The sequence below is a fragment of the Onychomys torridus genome, chromosome 1 (assembly GCF_903995425.1).
Source record: "Onychomys torridus chromosome 1, mOncTor1.1, whole genome shotgun sequence".
Taxonomy (NCBI): Eukaryota; Metazoa; Chordata; class Mammalia; order Rodentia; family Cricetidae; genus Onychomys; species Onychomys torridus.
The window spans coordinates 59,223,181-59,244,980 of record NC_050443.1 but is presented as its reverse complement, the minus strand read 5'-3'; the positions used below and the strand labels follow the sequence as shown (position 1 = coordinate 59,244,980).

The 21,800-nt window shown below is 52.2% G+C and overlaps 1 protein-coding gene across 2 annotated transcripts; it reads left to right on the top strand.

The window, feature by feature from the left end:
- Positions 1–5,496: 5,496 nt before the first annotated feature.
- On the top strand, positions 5,497–20,041 carry Mfge8 (milk fat globule EGF and factor V/VIII domain containing). 2 transcript variants are annotated; one of them, XM_036185395.1, is made up of 10 exons: positions 5,511–5,652; positions 8,597–8,719; positions 8,993–9,124; positions 11,070–11,168; positions 11,398–11,579; positions 11,963–12,118; positions 12,503–12,647; positions 17,119–17,303; positions 19,008–19,157; positions 19,260–20,041. In XM_036185395.1, the coding sequence occupies exons 1-10, from the start codon at positions 5,580–5,582 to the stop codon at positions 19,395–19,397; spliced, it is 1,383 nt and encodes a 460-aa protein (XP_036041288.1). In that variant the 5' UTR covers positions 5,511–5,579; the 3' UTR covers positions 19,398–20,041. The 2 variants fall into 2 exon arrangements, with proteins under 2 accessions (XP_036041296.1, XP_036041288.1); XM_036185403.1 differs by lacking the exon at positions 11,070–11,168 and having other exon boundaries at positions 5,497–5,652.
- Positions 20,042–21,800: the final 1,759 nt, after the last annotated feature.

Here is a 21,800-nt window from a genome sequence, read left to right as displayed (position 1 = left end):
TGGCTACAGCAAGTGGGTGCCAGAAAGCTGGTGAGGGCCCTTAGGAGCCCTTCCTCTGTAGAAATGGGGACATTCACTTGCCAGGGTGCTTGGTATGTAGCTGAGGATGACCTTAAACTCTCTACTTAGCATCTGAGATAGAGTTCTGAAGATTACTCTCTCTCTCTCTCTTTTTTTTTTTCTCTTTTTCTTTCTTTTTCAATCTTTGGGCTTGAACCTTGAGCCTCTCCCTTAAGTTGCCCAGGCTGGCCTTGAACTTTCCTTTCCCCTTTTTTCTTTCTTCCTTCCTTTCTTTCTTCCTTCCTTCCTTCCTTCCTTTCCTTCCTTCCTTCCTTCCTTCCTTCCTTCCTTCCTTCCTTCCTTCCTTCTCTCTCCCTCCCCCCCCCCCACTCTCTTTTCCAAGACAGGGTTTCTCTGTGTATCCCTTGCTGTCCTGGAACTCACTCTGTAGACCAGGTTGGCCTCGAACTCAAGAGACCTGCCTGCTCCTGCCTTCTAAGCGCTGGGATTAAAGGTGTGTACCACCAGACAAGGTCTTGAACTTTTAATCTGCCTCAGGCTCTGAAGCAACAGAAATGATAGGCTTGTGCCACCAGGACAAGCTAAGAACTATAGATATTTTTTATTAAAATATAATTCATATGGTATTTAACCTTGTACAATGTACATTTCAGGGACTTCTAATAGTCTGTTGTGTGACAGAACTTTTCCTGGGGAGATGCAACACATATATCTACTCACTCTAGATAGGGAACTCATGACAGACCAAAATACAGATATTACCAAGTCCAGCCGGTGAATCAGTGGGTTTTATCAGGGTTATTTACAGGAGTATGGGTGAGAGATTACTTACAGTAGCAGAAATGACTCAAAGACATCACCAAACCCACCCCAGTATGGGTGATAGGAGATTGTGAGCTACCATATGGCTGCTGGGCTATTTTTGTGTGTGTGTGTGTGTGTGTGTGTGTGTGTGTGTGTGTGTGTGTGTGTGAACCATTTTCTCCAGCCTTGCAGGATCACAGGTCAGTGCCCACAGAAGCTTTGTGGCTGGCTTTTCTCACTGAGAGTAATGTTTTCAAGGTTGTCCTCAGACCTCAGCAATTGTGCTATGGCATGAGAGTGTCCCTTCTCCCAAATAAACAAGTAAGAAAAGAAAGTATAATTTAAAAAGAGAGATAGTGTATAGTAATCTTGTGTTCTGCAGCCTTGCTCACCACATCTATGAGCTTTCATAGTTCCATAATTTCATAGTTTTGTGTGTGGATTCTTCTGAATTTTCTCCATACATGATCATGTGATCTGTGAATAACCACAGTGGTGATTTTACTTCCTTCTGGTCATTTTACTTCCTTCTGGTCATTTTACTTCTTCCTTCTGCTCTTCTACCTGGATATATTATCTGGTTCTGACCTGATTGTCCAGGTTCCCATCTCTTGTATCGCTTTAGAGGAAGTGGTGAGCAGAAATCCTTGTTTGGTTCCTGGCCTTACCCACTTAGTGATGCTATCAGCTGTTTGTTTATAGGCACCTAGGACCTTTGAGGAAGTTTCCTTTACTCCCAGTGTGCCAAGCGCTTTGTCGGGGACTGTTGTTGAATATTACTGATACTTTCCCTTTGCCCGGGGAGTTGTTTTGTCCCTTTGGAGCAGGACTTTTATTTTTAAAGGTTTATTTTTATTTTATGTGTATCAGTGCTTTGCTTATGTGCGTGTTAGGGCATCACAGGCATGCATTTCCCTCAGAGGCCAGTAGATGGTGTGGGATCCCCTGGAACTGGAGTTATAGATGGTTGTGAGCTGCCTTGTGGGTGCTGGGAGTTGAACCGTGGTCCTCAGCAAGAGCAACCAATGCTGATAAGAGTGGAGCCACCTCTCCAGGCTCTCCCCACTCCTCCTCTTCCTTCTCCTCCTTCGTCTTCTTCTTCCTCCTCCTCTTTTACAGTTAAAGAGTCGTTAATTTTTGTGTCCCCAGTAAGGCATCTTTTTGGTGGTTTTATGATAGCCACCCTGTAACCTTTTGTGTTCAGTACTGAACCAGGTTTGGACTTTCAGTCCTAAGCAGTCTGCATTGCTATTGAGTTCCTGTTCTCTCTCTAGCTTACATTTTCTATGTTATTTTAAAGTTGTTTTAAATTTGCATGCAGCAAAATGCACTTTTTTCATGTACAGTTTCTATAAAGTTTTTCCCCCTTTGGGGAATTATAATATAATGGTAACATTTTTCTATTCTCTTTCCTCTCTCCAAACTCCCCCATATACCCCTCCTTGTTCTTTTTCAAAACTGTGGCTTCTTTTTTCATTAATTGCTGTTGCACGCATGTGTGAGTGTGTGCGTGCATGCATGCGTGCCTGTGTGTGTGTGTGTGTGTGTCTGTCTGTCTGTCTGTGTCTGTATCCCTAGCTATAACCTGCCCAGTCTGTATGTTACTCATGTGTATGTTTTCAGGGCTGATCATACTGGATAACCGGTGTTCTGTATTCTTCCTTGGAGATGACTGTTTCTCCCACCCCAGCATTTCTCAGTTTCCTGTAGTTCTTTGTGTAGGGTTGAAACCTCATAGGCTTTCCCCAGGCCATTTTGGCTTGTCTATTGGTGGTGTTCTTGTTCAGCTCATGTTTAGGCATTCATATTGGTGAGATTTTTTTTTTTTAATGGGTATAGTTTCTGACATTACTAGGGGGCACAGTCTCACAGCAAACTCCCCACTCTTCCGGCTCTGACTGTCTTTCCACTCCCTCTTCTAAAATGTTCCCCAAGCCTTAGGTGTGGACGTGTCTTAGTGTTGTATCCCCTAGGACTGGGCTCCACAACTCTGCATTTTAATTGGTTATGGTTTTCTGTAATGATGGCCTTCTGTTGCAAAGAGATATTTCATTGATAAGGGGTGAGGACTACACTTGTCTGTGGGTGCAAGGACAAATATTTAGAATGCAGTTAGGGATTCTTCTGGGTTTAGTAAAGTGGTTGTAGGTCCTCCAAGATCCACGCCTTGACGAGCCATCAGTAGTTGGCTGTGTTTTCAGTTCCAGGCGTGGTTTATTTCTTTTTGAGTGGTTCTTAAGTCCAATTAGAGAATTGCTGGTTACCAGTAAGGTATGCTTGTCACTACTGTACCCATGGGGTTACCATGCCATGCTGGTTATTGTTGTGGTTCAGAGGCATCAGAGCTGAGTAGGACTGTTGGTTTATTCCCTCCTTTTCAGGCTTGTATGCTACCTTCTGATCATCCTCAGGGAGGAGGGATTCAGATTCCAGGTCAGAGACCTCTGACCCCTGTTCCTGAAGTGCATGGTGTCTTCGGCAATAGAGACTTACCTTTCACCTCTGGGGCTCAGCCCCCCTACCCATTTTTGAGACATGGTCTCATGTAGCCTAGGCTGACCTTAAACTTGTTATATAGCCAAGGATGGTCTTAAACTCCTGATCAACCTGCCCCCACCTCCCAAGTGCCAGGATTACTCACACACTAGGCTTCTTTCAGAGCAGTTTTAAGAAGGGTCTCGCTGGGTGGTGGCGGCGCATGCCTTTAATCCCAGCACTTGGGAGGCAGAGGCAGGTAGATCTCTGTGAGTTCCAGGCCATCCTGGTCTCTAAAGTGAGTTCCAGGAAAGGCGCAAAACTACACAGAGAAACCCTGTCTCAAAAAACAAAAAAAAAAAAAAAAAAAAAAAAAAGGGTCTCCTAACAGTCACACGTCCCGCCTAGATGTGTGTGCAGCTAGTACAGGAACTGTGGGGCTGCTCTTTGTTTTCCACTTTCTGACTCAGACTAGAGTACTATTACTAAAATACTTATGTGTAAACAGATTGTGCTTGCACAGGACAAGAATAAAGACTCCACAGCTGGTCAGGAGTGACAAGCGCCTCTCCTTCAGGCTCGGACTTCTTTCCTCTTGTCAGCCCCATATTGATCATTTCCTTGCCATCAAGGTACTGTCTAGCCACAAGGCTGTTCCTTCTACTTGTCACCAAGATCTTATAGCCCACAAATCCTAAGACTTTACATTGTCATCATCACCATCACCATCACCATCACCATCATTTTGTAGTTATTATTTTGAGGTGGAGTCTCTATAGCCTAAGTTGGATTTCCAGCTCCTCGTCCAGCTGAGGATGACCTTGAACTCCAGGTCTGAATTTCTCCACCTCCCAAGTGTAGGGATTACAGGCCAGAAACTTTGTTAAACTTCATTGTATTATTATTATTATCATCAGTGTGTGTAGGAATGTCGGCACACATGTGCCACTGTGTGGGTGTGACGGTCAGAAGACAGTTTTGCGGAGTCAGGCTTTCTGTTTCTGTCTGCTTTCCCAAGGGTTTCTGGGGGATTGAATTGAGGTTGTCAGGTTTGCTCAGAAAATGCTTTTATTCACAGAGCCATCTTCTCAGCCAGATATTTATCTTTATTTATTTAATATCTGTCTGTCTACTTATTTATTTTGAGACAGTGTCTCACTCCATTGCTCAGGGTAGCTGAGGGCTCACTGTGTAGTCCAAGCTGGCCTTGGACTTTCTACATTTCTCCTGTCTCAGCTTCCAGAGTGCTGGCATTACAGGCTTGAACCACCACACCCAGCCGAAATCCTGCAATATTTCCTATTTGGAACTTTAACAAAAGTTTGTCGATTCCTTCTTTCTTTTTGGTCTTTTCATGGTTTCTAAAGATGTTATGATGTCATAGTATAGTATCATTTTGCACACATGTGTTTCTAATGGAATAAGTATCTCTGACCTCAAGTGCTAGTCTTAAGGTGTTGATGTTTGTCATTTGGAAAGATACTACCAAATAAAGAAGCTGAGCTGCCTTCTCCTCTGTCCAAGGGCGCATGCCTCAGCCTGTTGCCCCATAGCCTCTGCAGTTAACAACTTGACACTTGCCAATCTGATAAAGGCAACACAGTACTCATTGTAGTCTGAATTAGCTGTTCTCTGATTACAAGTAAGCATTAGCATTTAAGTCTAAACTGCTTTTGTTTTTTAATTAATTAAACAACAAACAAACAAACAAACAAATTTTGGAAACAGGGGCCCACTCTGTAGCCCAGACTAACCTGGAACGTGTCATTATGGAGCCTACACTGGCGTCCAACAGGACCTGGTGTCCGATCCTCCTGATCCCGCTTCCCAAATCCTGGAATTACCAAGCATGAGCCACCACTCCCGGATTTTTTTATTTTATTCATTAATCTTGGCTGGTTTGGGGATCAAATCCAGGGTCTCCAGGATGCTTAAGGAAGCACTACTCCATCATTGAGCGACGTTTTAAATTCCTCCTGAGCAATTTTTCCCTGTCCAGTCCACTCAAGAAGCGGGAGCTGGCCTCTGGCTGAGAGCCGGCAGCCGGATGCAGGGCGTGGTTCGGCGGGAGGCTGAGGCTCTGGACCCCCACTTCAGCCCTCCCTCTTCCCTCTGTGGTCTCGGAGCTCCGCCCAGAGTCCGCCTGGGGCTGGCCCGGGCGGAGCACGTGGGCCAGTGGGCGGAGCCGAGGGCCTGATTTATTCCCGTGCGAGAGAAGCGGACGCAGAAGCCCGCGGGTCCCGGCAACAGTGTGCGTATCCTTTCCCGCGTCCTGCAGCATGCAGCTCTCCCGTGCGCTGGCCGCGCTGTGCGGCGTGGTGCTCTGCGCCTCCGGCCTCTTTGCCGCGTCCGGTGAGTCCCCCGCGCCGCCCTTTGAGCCTCGCCCCGAGTCTGCCCGCCGCTCGGAAGTTCTCAGCGGCGCCCTCCCTCCACCCTTACTGTTGACAAACTTGAGCAGAGCCCATGGCACCCGCGCAGGGGCTGCGCCGAAGTAGGCGCGGCGGACGTGCTCTGCCTCTGCGCGCTTTGCGCCGGGACCTTGGGGGCAGCGATAGTGGCTTGAGCACTGGGCGGTGACCCTGGACACCCGGTGACAGCCCTGCCCCCCCCCCCCCCCCCCGGGATGTGACTTACACATAACAAAGGAATCCGCTGCGCCGTGCCTCTTTTTACCGCGTCTGTTAAATGAGGCCACCGAACTGTTTGCTCTCCAGTCCTTCCATTTGGGAGAGTCAGGATTCCTGTACGGACCCTTCTCCCACCAACTTTCCCGCAACTCTCTCCCGAACCCTCCTGGTTGGAGAATCCAGTGAACTTTTGCGCCCCACTTGTTGGTGTTTGATCAGATAAGGGGAGGAAGGACCGTGAAGCCCGTGCGAAAGACTGGGCTGTAGGTGGGGCTGCTCAGGAACTTAGAAAAGGGCTTCTTCCCACCCGGTTGGCCTTGGCTGTCTGTTTAATCTTTCCTAGCCCTCCTCCCCCTCTCCAGCGTCCCCGGTAGACAGCTGGGCCTCCTGCAGGATGCTGCTGGGGAGTTCATCTTAAGAAAGCAGTACCCACGTGTGGTGGCGGGGTGAGCTCCGGGGCTCGTCCAGCAGCCCGTCGTTTTCTTATAGAAACAGGACTGGCCGAAGCAGGAGAGACCACAGCTGGGCCCAGCTCTGTCGCCTAGCAGCCTAGCACAGGACCTGACCTCCGGGATGGAGCTGAAGGCATTGAGCGCCTCAAGCTTCCAGGAACTGGGAACTCCTGGCCCTTGCTTTCGGCTGGAGAGATGCTAGGATCTCCTCTGACCCTTTCCACCCCTCTTCCCACGCTCCCGCAACCTACGCCCTGACCAAATGTCCCAAAGGACACTTCCCAGAGCAGTAACCTGATATCCTATAGGGTTTGTAGAGGTGCTAGCGCCTCCGGGTCCCATATGTAGATCACCAGCCTCAGCCCAGACAGTTAAGACTGGGGGCTGCTGGCCGCCTTCCACTTGGTTTTCTTCTCCAGACTGTTAGCTTGATCCCACCTGCAGCTGGAGGGAGGGCTGGAAGAGGGGCCTTTGTTGGGACGGGGCGCCTAGGCCTTGCCTATTCCAGAGCTTCCACGTGAGGCTGTGACTGTGCCCTTCCAGGTCAGAGGGGATTAACCTGCTATTTAAAGCCTATGACTAATAGTTCTGCCACAGCTCCTTAGGATCCCCAGGCCCTTGCTGAGGTGGAGCTGTGGGAGCTGGTGCTCGTTAATGGTGCTGCCTGCCTCCAGCTGGGGAGCCTGAGCTCCCTTGGGCCTTGGGCTTTGAGCCCCTGTGCCTTGGATGGGCCACTGTGGGGAGGAGAGGAGATCTCTCAGGTTCGATTCTAATGCCAGGTTTGGGGTCCAGTCCAGTAGGATGCTAAGGTCACGCAGAGGACCCTCTTCAATACAACAGACCTCGGGGCTATTGTTCACTGGTTGGTGCCAGTGATGGGGGACCCCAGGAAGATAGGGGAGTAAGGTGAGCTTCTGAGGCAGGGTGCCTCCAGTCCCTTTCTGGGTGTGGAGATGGGGTGGGTTTACCAGCTGCTTGGCTGAGCTGCGTGCTTATAGTCCTTCAGATCACACAGGCCAGGTGAGCTCTGCCCCAGCCCACCCCACCCCTCCTCCTGTGTTCTCCATCCCGGTGGACAGGGCACATCTGTCATCCAATCTCTCCAAAAGCTCTGGTGTCTCCTCCAGCCTTCCCCTACCTTCCTCAGTCCATCCTCCATGGAGTCTCTCAAATTCACCAGCTCCTGTTCCCGGTGTCCTGATATGCGTCCTCACTGTTCAACCTGAGGATTTCATCTGCCACCAGACCTCCTCCTCCACTTCAGGGGCCTGGGAGCCTTCTCATGGGGTTTCCAGCCTTCCACCTTTCGGACTTGGGTCTGGCTTCAGAGGGTGTGTGGGGTGGCAGACAGAGAGACAGAGACAGAGAGAGACACACAGAGAGAGACTTACTAGCCAGTGCTGGTGAGGCTTAAGGAAGTTTAAAAGCTATGGACTGACTGCAGTCGACGCTCTAAACTTGTCATTGTTGAAGTCCCTCGAGCCTGGTCTAAGTCCAGTCACATTGGAACCGTTCTCTCCAGCCTTCCGTGTTCTCAGTGTGTCTGCTTCTCTCTAGAATATCATCTTCTCCTTCCTCAGCTTTCCACCCTTCCCATTCTGTCTTTAAAGAAATACTGGCTTTACTGTCTGTGTGTGTGGAGAGCGTGAGTGTATTATATGCGCACCACTTGCATGCGGGAGCCCTCAGAGGTCAGAAGAGGACATCAGACCCCCTGAAAACGAAGTTATAGGTGATCGGAAGCCACCATGTGGGTGCTGGGGACTGGAGCAGGGTTTTCTGCCGGAGCAGTATGTGCTCTTACCCTCTCAGCCGTCTCTCTAAGCTCCCTTTTAGTTTTTAAGTTTTATTTATTTTTTTAAAAATTATGTACACTTGTCTCTGGGGATATGTGCATGTGAGTACAGGTGTCTGAGAAGGCCACAGGTTTTGGATCCCCTGGAACTGGAGTTGCAGGCAGTTTGTCAGCGACCAAATGTGGATGCTGGGATTCAAACCCCAGTCTTCCAGAAAAATCAGCAAGTGCTCTTAACCCGAGCTATTTCTCTAGAACCCAGGGCCTTGCACATAGTAGGCAAGTGCTCTGCCATTGAGTTACATCCCTAGTTCCTGACTTCTTGAGGACAGGATAACAGCTAACTCCTGTCTCAGGAGTCCATGTGCACGTGGTAGCTGGCCTCTGTTTACCAAATGATCGTGATTGGACTGCTGTTGCAGGTGACCTCTGTGACTCCAGCCTGTGCCTGAATGGTGGGACCTGCCTGATGGGCCAAGACAATGACATCTACTGCCTCTGCCCCGAGGGCTTCGAAGGCTCTGTGTGCAACGAGACAGAGACAGGTACCTGCTCCCAGTGGCCTGTCTCCCCAGTCCCTTCCCACGTGGGTAGCCCGTGTTCCAGTGGAAACTCGCAGCTACTTGGAAAAGCCAGTGCTTCAGTATTTGGGCAAATTCATCCTCTCAGCGACTCTCTTGGGTCCAGGATGATTGGGGTCGGGAAGAAAAGGGGCTGATTTGGAGGGATCAGATGAGGCTGGGCCACATGCTGCTCTTTGGTCTGTGTTCAGCCCTTTTCTGACCCAGTATCCATCTCATCTACCTTCGTGCTTCCAGGACCCTGCTCTCCAAACCCTTGCCACCATGATGCCAAATGCCAAGTGACTGGGGACACACAGCGAGGAGACATCTTCACTCAGTACATCTGCCAATGCCCTCTGGGCTACTCGGGCACCCACTGTGAGATCAGTGAGTACCAGGGGTCTGTAGCTGGGCGCAGGTACTTGTGGTGAGCCTTCCTCTGTGGAGACTGAGGAGTGGGTACAACTTCAGTGAGGACCCTGGTGTCCTGTACCTGGGACTTCAGGTCAGGGCTGGAGTCACTGCAAGGGAATTAGAGTGTGGTGACCCTGAGGTCATGAGAATGCCACTTCCCGAGTCCATGAGCCAGAGACATACCGTGTCAGAGTTAAATCTTGGGACTTTCCTATTAGTAAGAAGAAAAAGGTGTGCTCTTTAACTCGGAGCCCAGAAGCTCAGTGAATCAGGTTTGGGACCCTGTGGTCTTCTCACAGGGGTCAGGGAGGAGGGGGAGGTCTGGGCAGGTTGGGTTGTCCTATGTCATAGGAAGGCTAGAGGCCCAGCATAGGAGGAGGAGCTGACCCTGTCTGACCTGTTTGGCTATCCCGGGGGCCCCAGAGTGGCCTGGGTGAGTGCCAGCTAACATTGCTGGCAGTAGTTCTCCATGCTGCCCCCAACTCTGCCCCAAGCATACCAGGGCCTTTCTTACCTGTCTGTCACATGGGTTGTGTTCAGGGGAGGGAGGAAAGAGTGGAGAGAGAGAGAGAGAGAGAGAGAGAGAGAGAGAGAGAGAGAAGGGGGGTTGTTTCCAGCTATCTAGGTCAGGTAGTGGACATCCTGGGGGACAGGGCAGGTGGCTTCTTCCCCTCCTTCAAGCAGGTGTGGGTTGGGTTCTGAGGTTTGCTGACCTATAGAAGGAGGTCAGCTGGGCCAGCTATGTGGGTGCTGGGCCCCAGGATGGTGGAATGTGGGCAGAGTGCGTTGGATGTCCCTGACTTGAGAGGAGACATAGCAGAGAAGACTGGACTAAAGTCAGATGAGCTTGAGATCCTTAGGGAGAGACTGGGGGAGCTCTGGGTTGCTAAGGCAGATGGAGGCCTGGGTGGAGCCACGTAAGCCTGCTAATTACTAGGTGGGAGCCAAGTTAACCATGGTGTACCTGTGTGGGAATTAGCTACGCAGCCTTCTCTGGCCTGCCAGGTCTCGAGTTGTTGGCTCTAGGCCGGATGGTGGCACCTGAAGTAGAGGGTAGGTGGTGCCCACCTAGGCTGGAGGGGGGAGGGGCGCAGAGGAACCTCACACTCCTTTGTTTGTTACACCGGTTCTGGTGCCAGTGCCAAGGCTGCACCTTTGGGTCCCTTCGAGTGTGAATATGGTGGGCGTGAGGCCCATCAGCAGACTGACCTGGCCCAGATCTTGGATGTCCAGCCCCATTTGATATCTTACCTTCTCTGTAAGATCGGTCATACCTGCTCAGAAGGAGCCTCTGCTGGGGTTCTGTAGCTTATCCCTAGGTTCCCCTGGCAGCAGAAGCCTGGGCACCCTGGGTGTCCAGGGGGATGGAAGGGTACTCTTGCCAACAGGCTTGATCACTACCCTGAGTTTCTGGTGTCATGTTGCTGGTGATACAGAGGTGATGTGGCTGTGGCTGGGGACATGGTCACAGATGGATGGGTGGGTAAGGACTTGGTGGTTGAAGGTACAAAGGGTATAGGAGAAAGCAGAATGATGTTCATACTCTCCCCAGAAAACTGCCAGTGAGATTCTCGAAAGTACCACATAGAGTCAGGTGTGATGCCAAAAGCTTACTTATAATTGGAGCCGAGGCAGGAGAAATCACAAGTCTGAGGCCAGCGTGGGCAGCTGAGAGAGAGACCGTTTCAAAACAATAAGGACTGGGCACGTAGCTCAGCGGTAGAGGCCTCGCCTAGCACGCTCAGGGTTAGTCTCTAGTACCACACACCCTGAGAAGATGAAGGGAAACCTGCTTTGTGTGGAGAACCTTTGCTGTCCGCTACTGTCCAAGGCGTCTCTTCTCCCGAAGCCACCCTCCTGGGCGAGCCAGGGCTGGGGACGCTGAGGAAGAAGTCACCCTGGTCTTCTCTCCTACCAGTGAATGAGACCATCTTCTACAACCAAGAAGACTACCTGTTCACCACAGAAATCCCCACCCCGGTCCCCAACCCTGGTCTTTCCAACGACCTAAACTCCCGTGAGTCCCCTCCGCTAACCCCTCCTCTCCTGTGCCTCCCATACCACCTGCTCTTCCACTCGGTGTCGGTGTCCCTCGGTGTTACCTGCTCTGAGTAAGAGCCTGAGGTTCTCTCTGTCTCTAGGTCCTCATCAGAGGCCACGCTTTTTTTTCCCCCTCTTGTCCTGTGGTCACAGCTGGGCTCTAGAAGTTTGGATTAGGTCCCTGATGGCTGCTCTCTTCCCTACAGGTTGCTCTACAAAGCTGGGCATGGAAGGGGGCGCCATTGCCGACTCACAGATTTCCGCCTCATCTGTGTATGTGGGTTTCATGGGCTTGCAGCGCTGGGGCCCAGAGCTGGCTCGCCTGCACCGCACAGGAATTGTCAACGCCTGGACAGCCAGCAACTATGACAGCAAACCCTGGATCCAGGTGGGAAAAAGATACAGGGCAGAGTGATAGGGAAGGCAGGTGAATGTGGCTGCATTGGGGATGGGGTGTGTGTCGGGGGGCGGCTCAGAACCTGGTCCATGCAGGATGATAGGTGACCATAAGTGAAGTGTCTATGTATGGAGGGCATCCTTGGGCCTGGGGTAGGTGGGCAGAGGATGAGGAGAGAGATGACCTTTTGTGGAGGGGCTTGGGTACCCACAGGCCTTTGGAGGTCTTGACACTCATGGGCTTTTTAGAGACAGGCTCCAGAACCTCAGAGGAGAAAGGCAGCTCCTTGGAGAAGGAACTAGTGAGCTAGCCAGTTGGCTCTGGATGGAAAGAGCTGCATGATGAGGGGACTGCCTTTCTCACCCGGGGTCCAGGTGAACCTTCTGCGGAAGATGCGGGTGTCAGGTGTGATGACGCAGGGTGCCAGCCGCGCAGGGAGGGCAGAATACCTGAAGACCTTCAAGGTGGCTTATAGCCTCGATGGACGCAGGTTCGAGTTTATCCAGGATGCAAATGGATCTGGAGACAAGGTGGGCCTGAAGAGGGGCTACTAAAGTCAGCACCCCTAAGCGTCCAGCACGGACCGAGAAGCAAGAGCACCCTGAGGGATGGGGTTGAGGTGAATCTTCAAGTGTCCCTTGGTACCTAGAAATGGACAGACCCAGATTGTTTTCTGGTTACAGGACGTAACCTCACCTGATAGATAAGAATAGAGACTCACAGTAGTGCCATGGCCTGGTGAGGGTGGCAGTGGTGGTGGAACTGGGCTTCATTCTGAACTTTTCAGGTGAAGAACACCGTAATTGCTTAAGTGGGCATCATTTTATGATGGCCTCTCAGGCCTGAAGAGGAAGAGGTCCAGGAGCAGGCTGGCAAACCCGCTTTCTCCTCCGGTCCTACCCTTTCCCTTCTAGGAGTTTGTGGGGAACCTGGACAACAGTGGCCTGAAGGTCAACATGTTCAGTCCTGCTCTGGAGGCACAGTACATACGGCTCTACCCCGTCTCATGCTACCGAGGCTGCACCCTTCGCTTTGAGCTCCTGGGCTGTGAGTTGCATGGTGAGTGCTGGGGTGTGGCCTTCTCCGTCCCTACTTAGTGAGCCGCTCAGGGGCCGCTGTGGAGAGTGTCCCACAGAGTCATGCCCAGGTGTCCCAGCTGTGCACCACCTGCCAGTCCGTCGCTCTGAGCATTTTGGACGGTCATTGGTCATTCCAGCTTCTCAGTGTTTCTGCTTATTCTGGTTCCTGGTGCTTCTAGAACAGGCAGTGAATTCCACAATTGCAGGCAATTGTTTTCTTTGCTGCTGTGTTCCCAGGGCCTCAGACACGTGGGCGCTTAGTAAATCTTTGATGAGGGTTGAATGAATGAATGAATGAAAGAAAGGACACCTAGATGTATTATTCATCCAAGATACCCGGCTGGAAGGTTGTAAGCATTAGTGCTTGTCCTTTGTGCGTCTACCACCTGCACTGAGCAGTCATGTAGGTGCTTCTAGGACCCTAGAGCTTGGAGCGTCTACAGACAAGGGACCAAAAAGGGACAGGTTGCTGCTGAGCCTGGGAGATTACCCACTGGAGCGGTGGAGCTGACCCATATTGTCTAGTTCAGGCCCACTGTCTCTTTTGAGGCCTGTTTCTCTTTGCAGCCACAGTGCCACCTGCTGGCCACCCAGGGTAACTGTCGTGCTGACTGTTGGGCTGCAGAACTCATCATCTTTACAGATCCGCTGGTATGCCCGGGCTGACGGTGCCTCCTTTCCCTATCCATGGCACTGTTTCATACCACCCATCACCACCCAGACTGAGTTCTGCCTCTCAATAGTTTTTTTTTCCTTCTCCAAGTGCTGCAACTCAGGGCTTTGTGAATGCCAGGCACACGCTGCACCACTGATCTGTACCCAAGCCCTGGTATCTTGTTTTGTTTTTGAGACAAAGTCTCTTTATGTAGTCCTGGCCGTCCTTGAACTCACTCTGTAGACCAGGCTGTCCTGGAACTCACAGAGATCTGCCTGCCTCTGCCTCCTGAGTGCTGGGATTAAAGGCCTGTGCCATTAATCTCCCCCACTCCCTTTCAGGATGGAGTTAAACTAGTACACTCCTGTTACCGAACTTGGGGTCACAGTCTGTATGTACCACAAGAAGCCAGACTTGGCCATCTGTCCTCAGGAAGCCAATGGAAATGCCCAAGTTAATAGTAAAGAGTGGGAAGAGGTTTATCCAGTGGCCGTATGAAGGAAGATGGACAAAGGTCCAGTGGTCCCCTCAAGTCCATCTTTGGAGTCCTGAAGTGAGTTTGAGGTTTCACTAGAGGGCCAGGGGCCTGCACACCTAAGCAGTCTTGAGGCCTGGACCCGCCCACCGTTGACTCCTGGTTGTCTGGGCTTCTGTCTCATTCTGGTCTGACAGCTGTTAGGATGTGTAAAATCTTTTTCAGGGAGGCACACTCCATCTCATGCCCCTTTCTTCTCCCAGCATGGGATTCCTGGGGAAGCTTGGCATTTCTTGGTGTCCATTGTTCAATAGTCCAGTAGTCAGATGGAGAGACCCGTGTTTCTTCCCAATGTCATCTCTACCAGGAAGGTTACCTTCTCCCAGGGTCTTCTCCCTCTTGCATCATGTGACTTAGTGTCTGGCAAAGGATGGAGCCAGGTCTGGCCTGAGCCCTTTGGTTCTCAAAGCTGCCAGGATAGTGAAGCCGTGAGTGGTTTAAGGCCCAGAGTGGGGCAGGCCGAGCCTCACAGCAGTGAGCAGAACTCTGTCATTTGCCTCGCTCCAGACCTGGCCCACCTTTCTCTGTAAACTGGCCTGTCAGCTGGAGTATGATGACGCACATGTGGGTGTGTGCGTGTGCATGGTCCATGCAGGTGGGGTGAGGCCCAGGTGTCCTGGGAATCCACAAGGCGACCCGTACCAGGACTGTTATGTTTAGCAGACAGTATCTTTGGTGACTTACCTTTAATTTAGACATTTCCTAAGTTCCCCCTGAATATCTAGGAAGGAATCATACAAATGAGACCTTTGACCTCATGAAACTTGCATTCTCTCAAGGGAGTCAGAGGTGAGGTTAGCAAATAAAAGGCAGGAGTTGGGTAAGATGGCTCAGTGGTTAGAAGCACCTGCTGTTTTTCTGGAGGACCTGGGTTTGGTTGCTGGCACCTACCTCAGGTGGATCACACCATGTGTAAGGCCAGTTCTGGTGGGTCTGGTGCTCTCTTCCGGCCTCCCTGGGTACTGCACACATGCAGTGCTTATACCTACACCCAGGCCCACACACAGATAAGTAAACATGGTGCTTATATACGGCCTCGGGCACACATAACGAACAAATAACTAAGTAAAGGAAGAAAAGGGGAAAGGGGGGCTAGCCGGAAGAACTCCGGAGGAGGAAGTGGTGGTGATGGGGGCAGTGTGGGGATGCTGCAGCTGGAGAGCCGGTCTCGGGGAGATCTTGGAAAGAATGTTCTAGATGGAGAATTGCAAGGACACAGGTGGGGCTTGCTGGAGGATGAAAGCCATCCAAGGGCTAGATCCTGGAGTGTACAGGGGGATTTGGAGGGTGATGAGCTCCGTCGGGCCGGCGTTTCAGCAGCATCTTCTAATTCTACCCTGGACCTGCTGGGACACGATTTTAGTTTAGTTTAATTTCTGGTATGAGTGATTGAAACTAGGGCAGACATTCTGCTACTGAGCTACATCCCCGGAATGTCTCTAACTTTTCTGAGACAGGGTCTTGCTCTTCAGCCCCGGTTGGCCTAATCTTACAACTCTTCTGCCTCAGCTGGCCCAGTGCTAGGATCACAGAAACGCACACCATGCCTGGCCTGCTTGTTTGTAAGAGCTCCTGTGCTCTCTGGGGAGATCTCCAGAGGGCCTCACCTCACAGAGGAGGAAGAGGCTGACTCACAGAGAGGCCAAGGACTTCTGCATTTCCCAAGGCCGTAGTCTGCAGTTTGCCTTTCGGGAGGCCCTGGGCAGCGGTGGTTGTACAGGGTGCACCCCAAGGAGATGAGAATGAGTGGTCTCTGCAAAGCAACTCTGGGCAATGACCACCTCAGAATGTCCCTGTCCTGGACGCAAAGGATGAATGAGCTCACGGCCCAGTAACCTCTGTGGAAGCAGGGTGATGGCTGCCTGGCCTCTGCCCTCTGCAGGGGATGGCTCAGCAGTCACCTTCAGCATGATTGGGAGGAAAATGGCAGGCAGGCAGGCAGGCATCTGAGGGACAGTGAGGGAATGGACTTCTAAGATGGAAGCGTGACTCTCAGCCTTCTCCCCGCTTCAACTCTTCAGGTAACACACAGTTGTGGGGTGGGGATGCGGCCAGGTAGGAGAGACACATCATCCACGCAGGAGTTTCACTTCCTGCTCAGCCCCTATCTGCCCATTCCTGAGAGTGACCCTGGGGGCCGAGGGAAGGAACGATGGCCACTCTCTGGGTATACACACCAGCAAGCCAGGAATGTTGGGGTGTGCCAAGGCCCTTCACTGTTATCGTCAGGAGTGCTTTCAGGAAGGACACAGAAGCAGCCCTGAACTCCAAGACTTCCTGGGCTAGCTGTTGGAGGGTAGGAAGGTTTGGTGGCCCCACCCAGGTCCTAATATGGGGGATGATATCACATTTGGTGTGGTGGTCGGGATCATGTGTGTGAGATGTGGGCACAGAGTGCAATGCCGCTCTGCCTCAAGTTTCTCATGGACAGGATGAGGTGGCTGATGGGCTGCTTGTTCAGTGCGTTCTGTGGCGAGAACAAATCCATGATGGCAGGAAGCACCTAGACGTGGGAGGTGTCTTGACTTAATCACCTGTGTTCAGAGAGGAAGGGAGGGCGCTGTGAGTCTGGCCATGTTGGGAGGTCTCGGGTGGTCTTTGATGTGCAAGTTGGGGTGGGGTGGGGGTTGGAGCTGAGTCCAGCTGACTGTCATGAAAAGACAGTGTGGGGTAAGCAAGGGTTAGACAGCGGTTGGCCTTGGAAGACAAATGGAGCTTCCTTTGTCCACGAAGATGCCAAGCTGGGCATGGTGGCCTAGTCCTGCTGTTTGGGAAGCTGAGGCTAGAGGAGCCGTTGGTTTTTCCAGATAGGGTTTCTTCTCTGTGTAGCCCTGGCTGTCCTGGAAACTGGAGAACCTCTTGAGCCCAGGAGGTCAAAGGCCAGTTTGGGCAGGTCAGCCAGACCCAGCTCAAAAACCAAAATCAGAAACTGGCTTGTCACTCCGTAAGTGCTTAGAGGAACCGTGTGTTCTGTCTCCAGCACCATCTAGCCCGGATGTGGCGGTGCATGCCCGTCATTTCTTCTCTCAGGAGGTGTAGGTGAGGGTCAGATGTTCCAGGTCATCCTTCACTGCCTAGCGAGTTTAAGCCAGCCCTGCTGCCAGCAGCAGGAGAATGGAATGGAGTTCAGGCTCTGTGAAATGCCACCTCCGAAACCCAACCCAACCCAAACTAAACCAAAGTAAAAGCCTCAACCACAGCCCTTTCTCCATTTATTGGCCCCTACCTACACATACTGGTGACAGTCCCTTTTGCCCACAGGATGTTCTGAGCCCCTGGGCTTGAAGAATAACTCGATTCCTGACAGCCAGATAACAGCCTCCAGCAGCTACAAGACTTGGAACCTGCGCGCCTTTGGCTGGTACCCCCACTTGGGGCGGCTGGACATGCAGGGCAAGATCAATGCCTGGACTGCTCAGAGCAACAGTAACAAAGAGTGGCTGCAGGTGGGAGTGGGTGGGGCTTGTGACCTCTGTCCACCCCACCTTCCTTCCGCTCTGCAAGGGGTCCCCCCCCGCAGAAGCCTAGACTGCCTTTGCTTTTCCTCTTCTTTCCTTCCATGCTTCTCTTTCTTTGATCCTGCTTCCACCAAGGCCCCCAAGTGGAGAAGGGGTGTGAATGTGTACACACACACACACACACACACACACACACACACACACCTCTCTCACAGGAGTAGCAGCGCCCCTATCAGCTGCCACACGGTTGGCAAAGCTCACCTGTGGACAGCAGGGCAGGATGGCAGAGGGCACTCTAGGACCTCACCACTTGAGCAAAGCTCAGTTGCCCTCCCACTTGGTGGAACTGGGATATCTCAGACGGGGTGGAAAAACCAGAGGTAAGGGTTGCAGATGGAGAAGCTGAGTCCTCGCAGATTGTGTGGGGCTCACCAGCTGCTCGGGGGTGAACTGGGCTTGTCGCCTGGGTTGGGGGACAGCCTGTCCAGGGGTCAGTTCCTAAGATGGTGGGGGCCAGGGACAAACACTTTCCTGTGGGTCCCGGTGCTCAGTCAGGCTTGGTTTCTTTAGGAGCCACCTGCTCTTGGGCTCTCTCTCAGTACCACAGAAGGTTCCAGGCTGCCTGGCTGGTTTCAGGAGCAGTTCCCACCCCTGTAGGCTGTGGCTTCAGCCTGTTCATCATACTCCAGTATACCTCTAAGGCATGAGCTGGCAGAGTTGGCCTGGACCTTTGAAATATACTTCACTGAGTCTTACTGGAGTTAAACTGGAGTGCTGGAGTTCGCTGTGTCAAAGTGTATTATGTATGCACTTTTACATATTTTTTTACATTACATTTTTTTGTGGTAGATAGAACCCAGGGCTCAGGTGTGATAGACCAGTGTTCTGCCACTGAACTATATCCCCTCTTTTGATATTTTGAGACAAGGTGTTGCTCTGTAGCCCAGGCTGGCCTTCAACTCCATCCTCAGTCTCCCAAGTGCTGGGGTGACAGGCGGGTACCACCGGACATGGCTTTATGTTCATTTTATGGGTGACTGCCTTAATTAGGGTTACTGTTGCTGTGATGAAACACTGTGACCAGAAAAGCAAATTGAGAAGGGAGGTTTATTTGGCTTACTTGTCAGCATTGCTGTTCATTGGAAGGAAGTCAGGACAGGAACTCAAACAGGGCAGGAACCTGGGCAGGAGCTGATGCAGTGACCACAGAGGGATGCTGCTTACTGGCTTGCTCCTCATGGCTTGCTCAGCCTGCTTTCTTATAGAACCCAGGACCGCTGGCCCAGGGATGTCCCCACCCACAGTGGACTGGGCCCTCCCCCATCAATCACTAATTAAGAAAATACCTTACTCCGGGCGGTGGTGGCGCAAGCCTTTAATCCCAGCACTCAGGAGGCAGAGGCAGGAGGATCTCTGTGAGTTCCAGAAGAGGTGCAAAACTACACAGAGAAACCCTGTCTCGAAGAAAAAAAAAAAGAAAGAAAAGAAAAGAAAGAAAATGCCTTACAGGTGCGTTTTGTGGCGGCCTTTTCTAATTGAGGATCCCTCCTTTCAGATAACTCTCGAGCTGTGTCAAGCTGACTTATGACTAGCCAAGACAATGAGGAAAAAGGCTAACAGACCATGCCCCTAGTGCATCTGCCTTTACACCTTCCTGAAGAGGCTCCAAGCTAGAACAGTGTTTTTCTCTAGGTTGACCTGGGCACTCAGAAGGAAGTGACCGGAATCATCACCCAGGGGGCCCGTGACTTTGGCCACATCCAGTACGTGGCATCCTACAAGGTGGCCTTCAGTAATGACGGTGTGCAGTGGACCGTGTATGAGGAACAAGGGACCAGCAAGGTGGGTGTCCAGTCTAGATGCAATCCCTGGGAAACTGTGGGTTTCTGAGGGGTGGGGAGCGGCCTGACGATGGGGTACTCCTGACACGCCGATTGTTTTCAGGTCTTCCATGGCAACTCGGACAACAACTCACACAAGAAGAACATTTTTGAGACCCCCTTCAGGGCCCGCTATGTGCGTGTCCTTCCTGTGTCCTGGCATAACCGCATCACTCTGCGCCTGGAGCTGCTTGGCTGTTAGTGCTCGGTCCTTCCAGCCCAAACGACCAGCAGGGCCAGAGGCTGAGGCCTCCCACCCCTGCCTCCTGGGCCCTGCTGCCTTCTGTGGCTGACTGCCTTCTCAGCCCTTCCTCCTGATTGTACTGGGGCCGGAAGCAGGGAGATGGGATGTCAGACTTGCCCTTCACACTTGTCCTCACTCACCCTGCAGCCTCCACAGGCCTCCTGCTAGCCCCTTTTCTCAGGCGTTCTGGGGGAGTTGGAAAGGTCTGAGATGAATAGGGGAGAAGAGTAAAGTCCGAGTATGTGAACTGTATCTCTACCAACTGCCCCAAGTCCTAAACTCCCTGCCGGGGGTTGACTCAAGACTAAAGGGACCTCTGGTTCCCCGCCCCTCTCTGCACACCACATATTCCCCCATGTTCCATTCCAGGCCTCCAGGAAGAGGAGGCCCATGCCTGCTTGCTGCCCCTTGGGTCACCAGCTGCTGAGACCCCTCCTGACCCTTGCTCTGGAGCCTCAGATGACAAGGGGGCTCGTGGTGGGGGGCACTGGAGAGAGACAGGTGGGCTCTGGCTGGTTGGCTAGCTGGCTGTGGGGTCTCTGCTGGCTTGCTACTCAAGCTAATAGGCAGATTCCAAAATACATTTGTGTTCGCCACTGGAACTTCTGAGCTTCCTCATTGCCCTGTCCAAGCCAGACTGCCTGGTACTGTTCTCCGCCCCCACCCCTGCCCTCCAGTGCCCAATACTCCTGTGCCACTTGCCAGACTGCAGATAGCTTAAGGGCAGGAGTGGGAGTCGGGTGGAGTTAGGAGCAGGCTTCCCTCGCCGCAAGCCTGACTCATGTCTTCCCCTGTCTCTACCTCCATACTGCTCTGGCTCTGGCCTACAGCTGCCACCTGGTGAAGGGCCAGGGAGGGCCTGGCAGAGAGGTGGCTCCTGTGAATGCCCCTGCTCCCTTCCCACACTAAGAAGGCAGGCCAGGCCTGGCTACTGGTTTCTCCTTTGGCAGTTTCCATTTTCTTTGTAATGCTAGTGCTGGCCTGGAGAAGTTTTTAAAAACCCCAGTGAACTTGGCTTTCAGAGAAAGAGGGCCCTGATGGGCTGGGCAGGGAGCAGTGAGGAAGGGGTAAGGCTGTTGCCAACTAGGGATTGTGGTCAAGAGCACGCCACTTCCCAGAGGGCACTGGTGGGAGGAAAGGGGGCTCTGCTCTGCATGGGGCTATAAGAAGTGGCCGGCAGGAGCTATGCTGGCCTGTGTCCTGCTCATCTGGGGAGGGACGGCTAGCTGGCTGGGAAAAGGCAGAATAAAACCACACTGTTTTTTCAAGATCTATATCCCAGCCAAGCTTCAGGAGCCACACTATGGCTCCCTGGGAAGCAGGAGAGCGGCTACTGACAAATGGGTGTCCGGAAGCACTTTGGGGACTCACCCGGAAGTGCTTCTTCTGGAGAGCTGCCCACTGTTGCCAGGGCTTCTTGTGGGCAGGACAGAGTAAGAGGCTCAGTGATGTTCTCCCCATGAAAGAGGGACAGGAGACTGCTCAACCCTAAGGGCATCTGATCCTGACCCTGCTGCTTGAGCGTTTCACTGGAGTTGTGGGGATTGGATTCAGAATCAGTCTTTCTGGGGTTTATTGGCCTCAGTCCTCCCTCCTCAGGGCACTACCCCAGGGCCCTGCTCTAGCCTTCCTGGGGACCAGCTGAAGATGGGAGAAGCATCCTTTCTGACACTGCTTGGGATGGCTGTGCCTCCTGGGAACACAGGAGAGGAAATGTCAAACCACACAGCCATTTCTGCAGGCCAATCTTTTTGGCTGGGCTGCTGGATGGGTGGGTGAGTGGTAGCACACCCCCACCCCCCCCACCTGGTGTGGGAGATTAGTATGGCCCAGGCTTGCTTCTTGGTCCCTTTCCTACCTTTGTAGCCTTTTATGTGTTGGCTGTAGCCTTGAGGAAGTCTGTGTTCTGGGATCCTAGGCTAGAGTTTCTCACTTGGAGTTTGGCTTTCTTTACCTTTCCTGTCTGCGCTCAGGACAACCAGACGTGATATTCTCTCTGCCCACTGAACCACCCTGTCACATGCTCTGACAAGAGACCCTTCCAGATGACCACAAGTCTGCTCCCACCAGAGGCTGTCAGCACCTACCCTGCCTCTGCCAGGGGTCTAGGCTCCTTTGTTTCCCTAGTTTAAATATGGTAGAGTGACCAGGCGTTTACAGCCTCGAGGCAGACAAACATGGTTCATATCCTAGCTCTGAATGACACTGGGCCTCTGGGCCTCTACAAAATGGAAATAAGAAACTGAGTCCGTGACAAAGATTACACAGAGCACGGAGGCCAAGCCTGGCCCATCCACAGCCTCAGAGTATTGTGGGAAGTTCCTCATTGGTACTTGTATCCTGTTTATTTCCTATCAGCAC